Source organism: Passer montanus, unplaced genomic scaffold (assembly GCF_014805655.1).
Source record: "Passer montanus isolate IOZ18808 unplaced genomic scaffold, ASM1480565v1 scaffold2, whole genome shotgun sequence".
NCBI classification, from domain to species: Eukaryota; Metazoa; Chordata; class Aves; order Passeriformes; family Passeridae; genus Passer; species Passer montanus.
This window is the reverse complement of record NW_024366591.1, coordinates 7,586,864-7,603,066: the sequence shown is the minus strand read 5'-3', so window position 1 is coordinate 7,603,066 and position 16,203 is coordinate 7,586,864. Positions and strand designations below refer to the sequence as shown.

Genomic DNA, 16,203 nt, shown 5'->3' with positions numbered 1-16,203 from the left:
ATATGCTGGAAGAATTAACACTATAAAAATCTCAAGAAACACATTTTAAATCCTCAGTAAAAATAGTCTCATTCATTTACTGAACAACCCATAGCATAGACAACTTCAGTGTAGACAGCTTTTAAAACCTTAATTTTTCCTGTTGGCATGAGTGTACCTATTTGTAGGATAACAGAGAGAAAACAGGAGGCTGTATCACTTTTTCCTCCAAAGCTTTACATTTATATTCTCAAAGACATAGCATTTAAGATAGCTAGTACAGGTGGGATTTTTTTTCTTATGATAGTAGGGGAAAATCAGTGATTCAGGTTAAGAAAGGATGTTAAGAATCTCTGGGAGACTTACAGGAGGAACATAAGAGGCTGGAATGGGAACTGTAATGTAACTTCATACCCAACCTTAGTCATTACAGAAGCCTGTCACATTCAGAAGCCACAGTTTGCATGCAGGGACTAAAGTACCCTGATAAGGGGAAAAAAAAAAAATCTGAGATCCCAAAAAGCACAGTACAAGCAGTCCAGGCACTTTGTATCACTGATTTTATTCACATGTACAAGTTGACACTACACTATTAAAATAGACAATACAGAAGCATTAAAAACAAATACTGTTTAAAAACTTTAAAAAACACATATTGCTTCAAGCTTAGATGGTATTTCCCTATTGTTTTTAAAGTGAATTCAGTGCTAACAATAGCTGAGGCAGCTTCCCATTCACTTGTACCCCTAATTTCATGGGGCTACTTGTCAAGGTGTTGAGTCAGGCTCCATTTATGGCTTTGCTGCTGAGTGCACTAACTGAGCTGGAAAAGAAACTGGAACATCCAGGTTACCATACATTAGGCCCTCAGATTGCTAGCATTTGGTCCCTATCACAGTAAAAAAAACAAAAAAACTCAGAGGCCTTTATAGTTCAGTGGCACTACATTATGCCATAAAAAATGAGAACACTTACATATGTGTTAAAATTTCACTGTAAATTTGCATGTGCTACCTGGATAAAATTCTTACCAGAAACTGTTCCTCAGTTCTGTTAAGGTTGGCTCTAAGTTTAGCTATCACCTTGACTATTATCTCAGCTTCCTGTGAAAAAGTCAGTATTTCATAGTTGCAAAGATGAGACAGCAGTGACTGAACAGGCATGCTACTGTATTTTACAGGACATTCTTATGCAGTTTTCATGGTAACATTTTACACTGTAAACACTAGTCTTCACAACACTATAGCTGAACTGCAGCATTACACATTGCAAAACTCTTGCTTCACTTAGCTAAGTACTTCCAGAAACAAAGGAATAAACAGTCATTTTAATGAAGACTTTGGACAATTGAGTATTTACTGTGTTCTTACCAAGAAGTTTTACTTGTAAAACAGGAGTGAGAAGTGTTCACGACTTTGCTGAATTCAAGAGTCCATGCACGACAATGCTTAGAAGTTCCTTAACTGATAGAGAAACATTCACTAGGTTTTCTACTTTCCAGTGAGTCCAATTTGAAGCAAATGGCCACCTCCTGTAGGAATCTATGGAATACACTTAAAACTTTTACATCTGGAAAGTTCTGCTTTACAATGCAATTGGCTTTTCATTTGTTAACATCAAAGCACCAGCAGTTTTCCAGACCAAATACTTCACACATAGAGCTTGCAGTGATCAGAACTATACTATTTCATATAGTCTAAGCAAAAATAGTAGCTTTATAGTCGATTAATACCCAAATGGAGGAAGGCTACCTGATTTGCAGAATAATTTACCCCTCACTTCAGGTATTGTATTACTTAAACCCAGATAGTACCAACATAGCACCCAGGATTGTTCTGGCTATAGACCATTTGAAAAAAGCACAACAACTCACAAGACCTTATTAATGTATCTACGGTCTTTTAGTAAGTCATCCTTGTGGGGAACAGCTCCTGACCAGACAAGGATTTTAGGACTAGACAATTTCCTCAGTTTACAGCAGCCTTGATGCTGTTGAAAACTCTCATTTGAAGACCTGAACAGGTCTGTTGGAGATGTTTTAAGTTTAGTTCCCAGTATCCAAGGCAGAAGACACTTTGGCCTCCTATGATTATTGAAAACACCAACACCTAATGGGAGAAACATCTTATCCAAACACAGGTACTTAAGGCAGGCACACAGTCATCCTGGCTCTTCCATTCCCTGTGGGAAGAGAGGACTGTAGAAGCTATCTTCAAAAGCATGGCAAGATGAGCCCTGCCCTACACAGTCAAGGAACTGTTGAATGTGACAAAATGCACTGAGGGCACAATCCATCTGCTGTGTTACATAAAACCTACAAAGTGTGTGGGCAACAGGAACAGGCAAGTTTTTATTGAGTAAGGCTGTTAAACACTACTGAGTTGGTGCTTTGACACTGCAGTGCAAAGCTTGGGTGGCTTCTGGAACTGCAACAGCATCAGAAGCAAGCTAAGCATATTTACAGCAGTTATTTAAAGAGGAAAACACAGCATAAAAGGAAATTAAAAGAATCTCATATGGAATAAAGGCATTCTCTGGAGTAGTTTTCCCAGTTTTGGGCACTGTTCTAAAGTTTCAGGAAGTTCTAGCCTATGGTTTACTTAGCAGTCAAAGTCTCCTACAGGAATTTTGCTGTTTGTGTAAAACATTCTTAGTCATGCTGTGCTTTCCCAGACTTAAAACCTGTAAGATCTTAAGTAGGTAGCCTTGAACAAGAGTGGTCTGTATTTTCATAGCTTTATGTGTAAAAGGCAGGTTAAACAAAAAACAGGTTATAATTTCATGGATTCTAGGATGTTTTAACAAAATTTAAATTGTGAGTAATGAAACCTTTAGTGATGTAATGGACACTAGGAGGCAGCAGTGCTTGGATCCTTTGCACAATTACTTTCTTCAACAACACAATCAGGCTTTTCATTAAGCATGCGTACTCTGTTGTAATAGTAATTCCAGAGTCCTCCTTACTCACTGAGATTGTGGAATGAAGCTAAAACTAGTGCAGGTTTCTGCTCTAGAAGTGCAAGTATGCTTCCCATGGGAATGTGTCCAGCCTGTAAAACACAAGCTCCAAAACAATTCAACTGAGATAACCAACATATGTAAATAACACACAACACATCTGAACAAAACTTTGAAGCTCACAACTACAGCAATCATCTGCCTAAAGCATAGTTAGCAAACTGAAAAAAAAAAAAAAGATAATTTACAGCCACCTGAGGGAAACAAAACCACCAAGGATATCACAATAACTATGAAGAAGTAGGACCTACAAAACAAAAATGTTCAAACATCATTATATGTTCTTGTTTACTAAAGGGTACACCCCTCCTTTCCCTAGCCCTTACCTCCTCACCATCCCCTATAAGTGAGGGGCTCTGCACCAATTGCAAGAGGCAGCAAGTTTCTCAGGACGTCATCTACAAGTTTTATCAACATAATTTTCAAGTTTAAACCCTTTAACAATATACTTGTACAATACCTCCAAGCAGAATGCATATTGCACTCTGACCCCCACTGAGCATAACAGATACTCTGAAGTGTCAAAAATAGACCTCACCAGAAAGGAGCCAGCCCTCTCTTTCAATAAATGCATTTACATGATTAAGTACAGACTAAGTGTGACCACGAGGTTAGTACAGTGGTACAGCTCTATATTTGTAGAACAAGTGACTGCTTATTGAGTGGCAGCTATCAAATAATGATTGTCTACCTTAGTTATTTGGTACAACAGGAACAGCTACAGCAAAATGATCCTGTAGCTGTTTCTTGCCCTGAAAATGAGTGGTTTATTCTAATGACCTTAGAAACAGTGATAAAAGTTAGCATCAGCAGACTCACTAATCAAACAAGGTTGTTTTTGTTTGGGATTTTTTTTGTTGTTTTTAAAGTTTCTGTGTACAGACAATACTTGGTATTTGCCTGCCTAAAGCATCTACATTTATTAGTGCTAGTTACCAGATACACTGGCTTCCTGTTAACTGTCTTCATATGCTTATTTTCATAAAAGTGTTAAATAGTTTTATAAATACAAAGGCACCTCCATCACTCCTTTTAAAGTCTTTCCCCAGTACCATCTCCCCATGACTTAAACTTTAAATAAGGGAAAACAGATTATTTGCAACCATGATCAAAAAAGCCTTTGCTTTGACTCCCTGTATGCTAAGGTTTCCCCTCCCACCCTCAAAACAAGCTAACCGAAGCATTAGAAAAATTCCCAAAAGGGGAATTGTTTAAAAGATTGGGTAGTTATATCTAAAAGCCTCTTCAAATGTTATGGCTCCAAGGATACACCCCGCTGTGAGGTAGGTAGCCGAGATAAAAACATTGTAACAAATACTTTTACAGCTGGAAACTCCCTATAAAAACCTTGCATAAGTGGTTTGGTTCCTTGCACCAGTGTCCTGATATGCGTGACTTCTTCTGAGGATGCCTAAGGGAATCCAGGTTCAGAGAGCTCTTGCTGAGTAGCATCTCATGTACTCTGTCATCCAGGGGTTGTCTGCTGGGGAGGGCTTTGTTCGCCAAGTGTTTTCTGCCTCTGCTGATCGCACTCGCCTCTGAGAGAGCTTCCTTTTCTCCACTTGTCTCCTGTTCTTTGCTCGTAGGGCAGATTCATGAATCTAAAAGACCAGAGTTAGTATTATGGAAGGAGAGCAGCCTAGGAACCCCTCAGGAATGAAGAGGATCACTTTTTGTTTGTCCCAGTCCCTATCCTGATGGAACAGGGATTGTGAGCAAGGTTGTATTTTCTTCTCTAATTTGTACAACTAACTGAACATAGATTTCTTTTTTTCCCCATGAGAAGTGCTTTAAATTCTGTTCTGCATTATCTTTCACACTTCCAACTATTAAGTGATTGCAAAAATCTTGAATGTTTCATAGTCTTACTCAGATGAATTCTAAAAACTTCAATTCTGTTTCTATAATTTAAAACCTAAACAGCCCTCGATATGCCTAATATCCCTAAGCCATATTAGTAAGACCAAACCCTAGAGATCCTTTAGAAACTAAAGACCTTAATTTTGAACAGTGTGCTGAACACACAATTACATGCATTTTTATATTAATAAATTATAATGTTTCCCCCAAAATTTAATATGAAGAGCGAGTTTCTATGTTTGTGTGCACCTCTCTCCACATTGAAAACTCTGTCTCCCATCTCAATAAGGGGTAAGTAACACCTTTCAAACATGCAAGAAAAAGTAACCTCAGCAGGCAGTAAGTCATCAGTTTCTACATAAAGAAACATCCTCAGTAACAAAACACTACATAATTGGCACTGTTTCAGAAATGTTCTGCTGTTCAGTCCAAACTCAAGACCTGAGCTGAGGCGTTCCATTACTGTTTCTAGTGTAAGAAATATTAGTTGTCTAAGATAAAATATAAATAATTCTGCTCATGTCAGGCTTCAGCCTCTTCTAGGCTTCAACATAAAGCACCAGTCAACTATTTTGAGCACTGACCAAAGTTTATCAATTTAGCATAAATGTCTGTTATCAGGGAAGGCAGCTTCTTTCCAAAGCTGTAAGGCCCAAGTTCCTCCTTTTGCTTAAAGGTTTGAGCAGTCCAGGAAGGAAAAGCCTGGACTTCAAATCCCTTCCAAAACAGCCCATCAAAGGTCAGCTCCATATTGCACAGCACGAACACCCCCACCTCAATCCTCAGGTATCTTGTGTCACAGATTCAGACTCTACATTAGCAGTACGATAAGGACAAGACACTGGCAGGGATGTGTTAATGATTGTGTTTTACCAGCGTAGCAGAGTTACAGAGAAGAAAGAAATGGATCTGTTAAAACATTCCCTTGCTGTTTCTAAGCTAGGAAACAGAGCCCCAGTACAGCAAAATCCTGGTGCTGTCCATGGCCACATGAATTTAATTTGTGCTATTTTGGTAATATTTACACCAGCCCTGTAATCCATCAGCCATCTGATAGACCATTCTGCTGCGAACAACATTTCCTACTGGCAAGCCACCAAAACAGACTGCTAGACAAGACATCTTAGCAGAAAAGCACTTGTACCATCTCAGTGAGGCTCCTAGTCTAGGAAGTGCCCCAGCAAAAAAACTCTTTCACAGCACAAGCACTTCCCCAGTGTTTATATGCCTGCCTGCTCTGGGATGCCTGGTGCTAACTGCCTGCTCCTCTCCTGTTCTAATGAAGTTCAGGATGCAAAGTACTTTTATAACAGACAGTTTTGCTGGTAACACTGTAACAGCCACAAACAACAGGCAGTTTTAATTAGAACTTGCAAGTATTAGTCAAACCTGGGAAGCTTCCAAACCAACAGTAAATAGGTCTCATTTGGACATCTCAAGGCTCTTCAGGTTTAGTGCTAGAACCTACTGCTGGAATCTCCATATATTCAAATAAAGGGACCCCTGAGAAGTTCTACCTAGCTATTAAGACATCTGCAGGCAATAAGTAGTCACTACCTTTTCATGAAACAGAAGTTCTTACTTACTTCATTCACCGAAGCAGAAGCACAGACATTGTGAGTTTTCTGGCTCCCAGTATCCGTCTGTCTTTCTCCCCATCCATACAGAGCAAATGGATGTTTATTCTCCTTTGGTGCATCTGTCCTTTGGGGACTTTTGGCTGATTTTCGATCATTACGACTGGACAAGGCACTTCGACTTGGACGTCGTCCTGTACGGCTGGTTTTGTCTGCTTCCTTTACAGAAGTACGTTCTACAGTTTTCTCTTGCTCTTCCTTCTCCTGCTTTTCTTGATCTTCTTTTTCTTTCTCTGAAGAAGAAAAAAAAGTTATGCTTCAAGCTCCCAATGACAACATATTAATGTCTGATTTGCACAGCCTCTCAGTACATCATTGAAGCTGTGCTTTTTTTAGAAATTCAAGAAGCCATTGCTCCCTTAGCAACAGACACATACCTTGCTTCAATGTCTTCATTCTTTCTTTAGCGACTACAATACATCTTTCCCAGACTTAAAAATGCCTTTCACTGGTGAGGTTACAGATAACCAACAGCCCCAAACAGAACTTAGACTGTTTCCAGTGATCTTGTCTTCACTATTTCATCCTCGCATCTCTCAGACAGCACAGATGGAGCACTGAATGCCACACAGATGCTGCTAGCCAGTCAGAGATGAAGTCTGGTAAGACTATGTGCAATACTAAATCCCTCCTAGTATATGCTTCCGCTGAAAAAGGTGATTCATTTTCAAGCTCCCTGTTTATATGTGCATCTCTGTTACAGTTTCCTGCTTCGGAAGGAGAGGAGAGTGTGAAGCGAAAACCCACAAAGTAGTAGACATCACCTTTGCTACCTGATCAGTGAATTATGTTGTACATTTAAAGTACCACACTCTGCAGGCTTACTCCCCAAGGCTCATTTATCCCACACATTCAAGCCTCCCATAGCAAGGGGCCAGCAATAGTCCTCCAGGCACTGGGTATGGAGAGTAGGTTTGTGAGAGAGAATATAAAGGCTGAATCACTGCAGTTTTAGATCATCATTGAAGACCGAATCAGCATTATATAAAATATTAATTAATTAACAACACAGAGAAACAACTGTTCCATAAGAACCAATCTTCTTGCCCTGTAGTGTGTGATCACCTACAAGACATGTGCCTTTTATTCACCTAAGAGTATAGGAGTCCACTAGTAACCAATTCCTTTCAAGTCTGTTCATTAGATGCTGCCTTCCGCTAGACTCACACAGTGATCACTCAAACTCTGCTGACATAAACACACCAAACTTGCAAGTTTTCTACCACACCATCTATTTCTGCTTCTGGTGGGGACCATCTCCTCGCCACCTCTGTTCCAAGTCTCAGCACATTCAGCCATCACCAGCATTCACTGGTATGGACAAAAGGAATTCCTTCACTGTCATAGGGAGGTCTTCAGGTTTAGGGCTTGCTTACATATTGACAGGTTGAGCAAGGACAAGTACTGCAGTTTTTACTCAGGTGTTTTCATCACTAAAAGCAGAAGGGCTTACCAATCCTGTGACATAATAGCAACCATTCCTGATAACTGCTAATTTCAAGCACGTGCATGCCCAATCCAACTTTAATCTCAGTTCTGTATTCATCCAGTTCTGGTGAAATAGAAGTTATCTGCCTGGCACACTGCTTAAGCATCCATTTACTCTAGCACTCACTTCATATTTGCAGGGTAAAGATACCAAGGCTTGTTCCACACCCTAGAATTCCCCTAAGGCAAGCCTCATGCTCTCTTGCTAGCTGTTAGCCTGGCCAGCACGGTTTCTACGTGCTGCCAAGCAGCACAGAGGCCCTGGTGCTGGGCCCTGTTCAGGCTTGCCTATAAGCATCTTCCAAGATGTGCAAGTGTAGCATTCATCTACAGGTGATACTGCAGTGCAGCTGAGTATTTGGTAAAGAGCGACCAGCAATGTTAAAGCATTCAGAGCTGTATTTGTTGAGAGATCAGCTGAATAACATCACAAAACAACCAAAAAAATTAGCCAAGGCCAAAGTGGTGGCATGTAGAGAGTAAAAATGGCTAGATGAATTTTACATACCTAAATATTGGCTGGATGTAGTTTCAGTTACTACAGACAAGGCTGGTAAAAAACAGCAGCAGTGAGCTCAGTGTGGTATTAGACTTGTTTTGCTTGTTTTCCCTGTGCTTTAGGACTCAGAGCTTCACTCTGAAACAAGGCAGCTCATTCATCATGGCTGCAAACAGGCAGCACAGAGTTATCTATCCCCTTACAAAATATTATCTGAGCATCTCCCTAAGCAGCCACTCCAAAGGAGGGACTGCCTGGGTCCATTATCGGAAGGAAGCACTGTTTTGAGAAAATTAAACTCTGAAAGGGAACATATTGCTGTCAATTCTGCAACAAGAGTGCTTTTCATTTTGGAAAGCTGTTCCATCCTCCATTCAAGGAAAAATGTCATCTTCCTTCTCTGCAAAGGGGGATGGAGCAACACTGACTTCATAAACAGCAGAAGTGGCATTTAGAGACTTAAAAATACAGGAAAGTGGGGGCTCTGCAATTACATGGATAGTTCAGCTTTAAAAAACATGGCAACAGCCATGCTTGGGGATGCTGCTCACCAGGATACAGCTCCAGCTGGTCCAGAAATGATTGAGCCAGCTTGTCCCAAAATAGCAATAAAAGCATATGGGTAAATGGCACTGCGAGTCCTGTGCACAGCCTTACAGTAAATGCTGTGTGCCAGAGTGCACTGTAGCACTTATGAGTGCCTGCTATTAGAGCAGGGGTTTCCATGAACCCACCCCTACAGTGCCATTTACCCAGAACTCAGCTGGTGAAGGCACAAGATGTCTAACAGTTATTTAAGCCTTTTATTTAAAACCACGGTTTATATCCAAGCCATTTTCTTAGGCATCACTTTTCACACAAAGTCAGAAGAGCAGCAGTTGACAGCAGGACTTAGACCCAGCTGTTCAGGAGGAAGTCCAGGCACCAGCAACTCCTCCCCATCTCCTTCCCATGCAGAGCACCATGCATCAGCTCCAGCAGACACAGGAAACTCAGAACTGACCAGCTTGCAGCATTACAGGGATTAGACAGGAGAAGGGAAAAGCTAGAAACGTTTAAAACTGCATCATGGACACTAAGCAGAGCACACTGGATGGACAGGAGGGGATTAAGTGCTTAACAGGCAGAACAGGCCCACCCAACACGGCTGCTGAAAGCTCGTGCCCAGAAGAGGTCACTTAAACCCTGCTGCATGGCCCCGCTTGCGTAACAGCTCCGCTCCGGGCTCAGGCAGGCAGAGCCCAGGGCAGCGGCTCTCCCACAGCACTGCACCCCCGGGGCAGACAGGAGCCCCATTTCAAAGGCCCCGATGACTTACTACACATAACAACCTTCTGGTCAGACCCGCGGCCCAGGTCACAGCGCTCAGCGGTATTATCTCTGTACAGAGGTGCTGGCTCCTTACAGCACTGCCTCAGCACCGGGAGAACACTTCGTGCTTGCATTGCTGCAGGCAGAACCGGAACTTTCCTGCTTTTGTACCGAAACCTCACCTAATGGGGCAGGTCTCCTACACACCTTGAAGGTGCTATATAACCAGTTATGGGCAGAACCGGAACTTTCCTGCTTTTGTACCGAAACCTCACCTAATGGGGCAGGTCTCCTACACATCTTGAAGGTCCTATATAACCAGTTGTGCGTATCCACAAACTACAGCTGGGTAGAAAGTTACTACAGATGAAACAGATTGCAACATCATTTGCTCCTACACATCTTGAAGGTCCTATATAACCAGTTGTGCGTATCCACAAACTACAGCTGGGTAGAAAGTAAGTTACAACAGAAGAAACAGATTGCAACATCATTTCTTCAAGGCAGATCTTGCGTGAGGCAATACTGGAGCTAGCAGCCACACAGCAGCTCAGAGCTGATTGGATTCACACAAGCTTCATCTGCAGCAGAGTTTGGAAAGCAATTACTGGATTGGCTTGACAGCAAAGCTTGTTTCCAAAGGAAAAAAAATGGGAGCAACTTTAAGTAACAGTACTGTAAACCCCTGCATTGATGCCCTTGCCTTCTTCCCCCACCACAAACTGCTTCTTCCCACATACATGGGCCAGCAAATGCACCTGCAACATGATGACAGACAAGATCAGGGAACAAGTTTGAAACTGGATCTTCTGTTTAGTTCCACTAATCCAGATCAGTCACTTTCCCAATACTTTTACAGCACCTCCTTCAATGACGGCTTGTCACTGCTGTCTCACTGCTGTCACTTAATACCACTGCACAAAAATGCTGAAGGCAAAATGGGAATAAGGATTGAAAGATGCCTTCATCCTGCATGTGTGTGCAGCAGTGTCATTTCACAAGCAACAGGTCTGACAGCAGTGCTGCTGCCAAGAGCTTCTGTCTTCTACTTACCAGCCCACTGGGTTCTGTTGACAGCTTTGAGGATGTGTCTACACCACAACTACACCAGTTCATTTAGGTCAAGATTTTGTGGGATTATGTTTAAAGCACATCTGTGCCTGGGCTCCTTCCACAGAACAATCCCACAAACAGCTGCCACAAGTGGGGGGCCAGAAGGAATTAGCCCAAAGTTGCCTCCAAGCACACCTTGGTATCACTCAGCCACAGCTTCAGTGCAAAACACAGCGACAAAGCACATTTGTGCCATGTGCTGCCCCAGGGCTTCACACTGGCAGTGCTTCAGACCAACACCACTGAACATTAAACCAAGATGCCTACATCCACTTCCTCTTCACACACCAGAAGCATTCACAACTGTCACAAACACACATGGGCTCATTTCAATGAGAGGAAAGGGGAAACCAGGACAGCACATGCCATTATAATTGTGTTTACCTCAGATATTAAACAACATTAGTGCTGACCAGCTTGTTGCCATGTTGGCAACAAGCACTGTCAATACCACTCAGGCAGAAATCAGATTCCCCACAAAACAGCAGGAAGCAGCAGTAGCCAGGTAACAGCTAGGATGTTCCAGCATGTGGGTGGATGTCAGATTCAGAAGACAAAAGATGTCATCAACATGAGCACACTCAGCTACCCCCACAGCACTTCAGTGTAATTAAGTTCTTTCAGAGTAAAAAAAAAAAAAAAAAGAAAAAAAAAAAAGACAGTTTAATAGTAGAAGCTTCAGAGTGGTAGTTTCTATGTTATCTCCTCCACATGCCTTAATTAGCCAGCCACTAAGCAGAAGAAAAATGTATACTTATGATTGTCCAATACTAAATGGGTCACCTCCTTATATATGTGCATTAAGACATGGATAAATAAATAAATATCCACTAAATCCAGCTGCCTAAGCAGAGTTGTTTTCAGTCCTTTTGCTAAAGACTTAGCAAAGCTCTTAAATACTCACAGAAGTTAAAAATGTTTCTTCTAAGCCATTTGGCAAAGAAGTGAATGTGAAGTACAGATTTTTCTCCCACTATAAAATAGCAAGGATCTAGCAAATCCTTAGACATTCCCTTACAGCATCCATGGCAAAGGTGTATCAGTTACAGAAGCACAATTGCCCAAAGCCCTGCAGCCTGGCAGGCCACCGGTGCTCCACAGTCCCTTTGCCAGTGCTGCAGGACTGAGGAGACAGCTGGATGCACTGGATAGTCACTGCACCATCACTGACCACAGACAGGGCCTGCACAGAAGGCAGCTGTTACGCCCTGCTGAATCCCAACCAGAATCTAACTACCAAGTAACTGCAGCTGGACCTTTCCCTAGAGAGGAGTCGAGGAAGGAATCAGGGAGCAGGGTAATGAGTGAGCAGAGCACCCTGGGCAGCAGTCTCTAACCTTGGCAACTGCTGGTGCCATTAGATTGTAGCAGGTTTAGGTACGCTATCCATAGGGTCAACAAGAAGAATGTAGCTGTACATATCCAAAGTGCATCAGAAAAGCTGGGAATGCCAGGTTCTGAGTGCAGCTTCAACAGCTTCCACCTCCTCTCACTAAAAGCCAAGCCTTTAGAAAGCATCGCCTTTTCCCATGCAACCACTCCCTGATGTTTTGCAATTCTTTGGTTCTTCTCACTGAGATACTATGGAGTTCTTTCACACATGCTCCCAGTCTACCTTCCTGAAAGTCTGACTGAGGAAAGCAAAAGAAGGCCCACTAATACTCTGTTACATACTGGTGAGCTGTTGTGGTTTAACCTCAGCCAGCAACGAAGTATCACGTAGCCACACCCTCCCTCCTTCTACAGGGGAATGGGAACGATAATCAGAAAAACTCATGGGTTGAGATAAAAACAGCTCAGTAATTGAAATAGAGTAAAATATAATAGTAATGAAAAGGGAAGAATAAAACCCAAGAGAAACCAGTGATGCACAGTCAATGGCTCCTGGGCATTTGTTTATACACTGGGCAGGACTTTCTGGCTATGGACTATCCCTTTGGCCAGTTTGGGTCAGCTGTACTGGCTATGCCTCCTCACAGCTTCTGGTGCACCTGTTTCCTGGCCGAGCATAGGAAACAAAAATATCCTTGATTTAGGGTAGGTACTGCTGAGCAGCTATTAAAAACATCAGTGTGTTATCAGCATTATTCTCATAGCGAGTCCAACACACAGCAGTGTACCAGCTACCAGGCATAAAATTATCCCAGCTGAAGTCAGAACAACAGCTTTGGGAAGATGCAGTGCATTACCCAGCAGCTATGTGCACTCCCTGTGAGACCTGGGTACCACAGGCCCACCCAGCTGACTGCAGAATCCCACATCACTAGTATGCTCTGAAACACCCAGCCTCTGGAACAGATGACAGCATAGCTAAAGCTTTTGTGTAATGTGGTATTCTTAAGGTCGATGAATGCAGCTTAGTCTTGAATATCAGAATATCAGATCATTCTGGAAAGCTCAGGTCCCAAAGGGCACTGGATCAGATTAGTTTCCCCACTCCAAACTAGCACATCTAACTCTAGGGAGAGAAGAAAAAAAAAAACAAACAAAAAAAAACCCAAAAAACCACAGACCACAACAACAGCAAACAGGCAGCGTGAGGCTTAACTGAACATTTGTCAAGGATTTTCCCTGCTGCTGTACAGCAGGGAGACAGCTGATTCAAAAGGCATTTCAAAACACCAATCAATGGCTGCCAGATACAGTATTCTTTCACCACAGGTAAGAAACTATATCTTACTGGATAAAAAAATACCAGCTTGAGAAGCTTGACCATGTTATTGTCTTCTAACCACTCTCTTAGATCGTGAGACATCAAAAGGGAATTACTCTGTGCTAGAAGAGAACAAATGTTACCAGCTCAGCACCTGTTCAGGCTATGAAGTTGCCCACACTCAGCTGCGCACCCAAGACCAAACCTCAGGTGGCATTAAGAACCAAGCGTTCAGCAGAGACAAATTACATGTGCAGGTCCAAGAAAGCAATTGCGTTACGAGCCAGCCACTGGCATACAGTCCAACTTGCCGCTGCTTTTGCCGGAGAACCCGCTTACATAATTGCAGAGATGCTTGGATCCCATGGCAACAGTTTACATAAGTGGCTGTGACTCAGGATGAGAGTTGCCACCACTCGGCTCTTTAAAGAGACACCTCCGGCGCCGCAGCCATGGCTTCTCCGCAGGCCTAGCCAGGATCCCGCTGGAGGCAGCGGGGCCGGGCTGGTGGGCCCCGCCACCCCCGGGCCATGTCCTGGGGGCGGGCAAGACGGGCCAGGCGGCGGCCGGGTGCCCCCGCACGGTCACCCCGGGATGGGGATCGGCCGCCGAGCCACCCGGGCCGAGCCCCGCGGAGCGGAGCAGGGCAGCAGGGCCCCGCCGGACACGCGTGTCCCCCGCCCCGCCGCGCTCCCTACCGGGGCTCGCCCGTCCCGCCTCGCTCGGCGCTGCCGCCGCCTCCTCCTCCCGCGCGGCCGCGGGGCTGCCGGCGCCCGGCGGCGAAGGGGAGCCGGCCGTGCTGCCGCCGCCGCTGCCGCTGTCCTGCTCCCAGCCGTCCCAGAGCCAGGGCCGGTGCGCCTGCTCCAGGAGCCGGCGGCTGAGGCGGTAGTGCAGCAGCTCCAGGTAGCAGGCGCCGCACGATTCCCACTTGGGCTCCTTGAAGCGCTTCATGTACTCCGTCTTCACGCGCCGCGCCGGCACCACCATGGCGGAGCCGGGAGCCGCAGCCGGGAGCCGGGAGTCGGGAACCGCCGGCCGAGCCCGCCCCCTCCCGCTGCTACGTTTAAATCCAAACAGCGGCGTCCGGCCCCGCCCCGAGCGGGGCGGGATGCCTGGAGCGGGGAGACGGGGCCGTGAGGCGCAGCGAACGGGATGAGACGGAGTGACAATTAAATCAAATATAAACTATAAAATGTAGCCACAAATACACCCAAGCGCCGCAGCCCTGGGCCCTCAGTAGGCGTGCTGGGGCCCGGGTGAGGCTCCGGGAAGGCCTCCCCGCTGCCTGCTGGAGCACATTGAAACCCAGCGAGTCCGTGCAGTGCGCCAGAACTGGTGCAGCAGCAGCAGCAGCGCCTTCCGCGTGTGGCCGCGGGGGAGCTGCTGCCTGCCGCGCTGCTCCTGTAAGAGCAAAGGATGCGCAGCAGCCGGGGCCGGCCGGAGGGAGGCGAGCGCCTTTGCATCAACAGGGACCGCTCTCCATTTTGCACTAATCTGCTTTAAAAACCGGTCGCCAGAGCAGGATTCGCCTAATCCAGCCCTGCGCTGGGCGGCCGCCGTCTCTGGGGATACGAAAACGCTTTAGAGACCAAAGCAGAAACCGGGGCGGCGAGTGCAGCCGCCCTCTGCCTGCCGCGCACAGACACGCACTCTGCCTCTCCAGCGATTCTGGATATTTCCTTCTCACACCCCGTATTTAGGGCATCGCAGCGAATCGTGCCCCTATGGGACACGATTGTCCTTGAAAATGGTTTGCCGCAGAGCCTTTGGCACGGCTGGCTCGCTCACTCCCAGCCCCCGCCCTGGGAGGGGACAGCGTGATCCCCCCGCCCGGCCCCACCCCGGCGGGCTGCGAGCGCCCTGGTTTGGACACCTGCGAGCCTGGCTGCCCTGGCCATGCGCAGGCTCTGCGCAGCGCCTCTCCGGCCTCCTCGCCAGCCCCGCTCCGACACACGGGGGCACTGATGGATTTTCAGAAACAGGTCTAGGAAACTGCTTTTTTTATTTTTTTTTTCATTGCTTTTTTTTCTTTTTTTTTTTTTAACTAATAAGGAAGCAAATCGTATTGTTCCTTTCCTTGCGTTCCCTGACTGATACAAATGAAAAAAAAAAAACCAAAAAAAAAACCCCCACAAGCTGGCACGGATTGCCGGGATGGTAAACGAAGGGCCAGACCATTCCAGTGAAACAAAAGTGATGGTGCTTGGTGGCTTTGAGGTGAGGGAGCGAGTGTTACACGCAGCACCTCTGCCTGCGCGGCAGAGTGATGCAATCACCGATAGAGCTAGCATAATCAAATTGACTTAGTTTTTTTTTTTCTCAGATCGAGGAGTATTTAGCTCTGTTTTACATGTACTTGCTCAGGCTTTCTAACCCCGTGGTGCACTGGCATGAGTGAGGGGTCAGAGATGCTGCCTGACCTTTGCAGAAGCACCTGGATATCTCCCTCCAGCCCTCACAGCCCCCTCAGCCCTTGCAGTTATGCCAACAGCCCCATGACAGCAGGATGTTGGAGAAATCCAGTGTGTCCCTCTGCAATTCAGGAAAATGCAGTCAGGAGAGGCCAATTGCAGTGGCACCCAGTGCATGGTGCTGCAGGCACACACGCTGCAGATCTGCATCCATAAACCTGTTAAGTTCCATTT

The 16,203-nt window shown here is 45.2% G+C and overlaps 1 protein-coding gene across 1 annotated transcript; it reads right to left on the bottom strand.

Moving 5' to 3' along the window:
- Positions 1–522: 522 nt before the first annotated feature.
- LOC120501130 (centriole, cilia and spindle associated protein) lies at positions 523–14,871 on the bottom strand. The gene is made up of 3 exons (XM_039706935.1): positions 14,257–14,871; positions 6,444–6,727; positions 523–4,598 (listed from the first exon to the last, which is right to left on the bottom strand). Exons 1-3 carry the CDS (start codon positions 14,543–14,545, stop codon positions 4,425–4,427), a joined length of 747 nt encoding a protein of 248 aa, XP_039562869.1. The 5' UTR covers positions 14,546–14,871; the 3' UTR covers positions 523–4,424.
- Positions 14,872–16,203: the final 1,332 nt, after the last annotated feature.

Excerpts from the sequence above, each read along its gene's own strand:
- LOC120501130 (XM_039706935.1), bottom strand. The coding sequence starts at position 14,545 with ATGGTGGTGCCGGCGCGGCGCGTGAAGACGGAGTACATGAAGCGCTTC. Across the intron at positions 6,728-14,256 it reads GGCGGGACGGGCGAGCCCCG|AGAAAGAAAAAGAAGATCAA; the intron begins GTAGGGAGCGCG and ends TTTCTTCTTCAG. Across the intron at positions 4,599-6,443 it reads CTTCTGCTTCGGTGAATGAA|ATTCATGAATCTGCCCTACG; the intron begins GTAAGTAAGAAC and ends CTGGTCTTTTAG.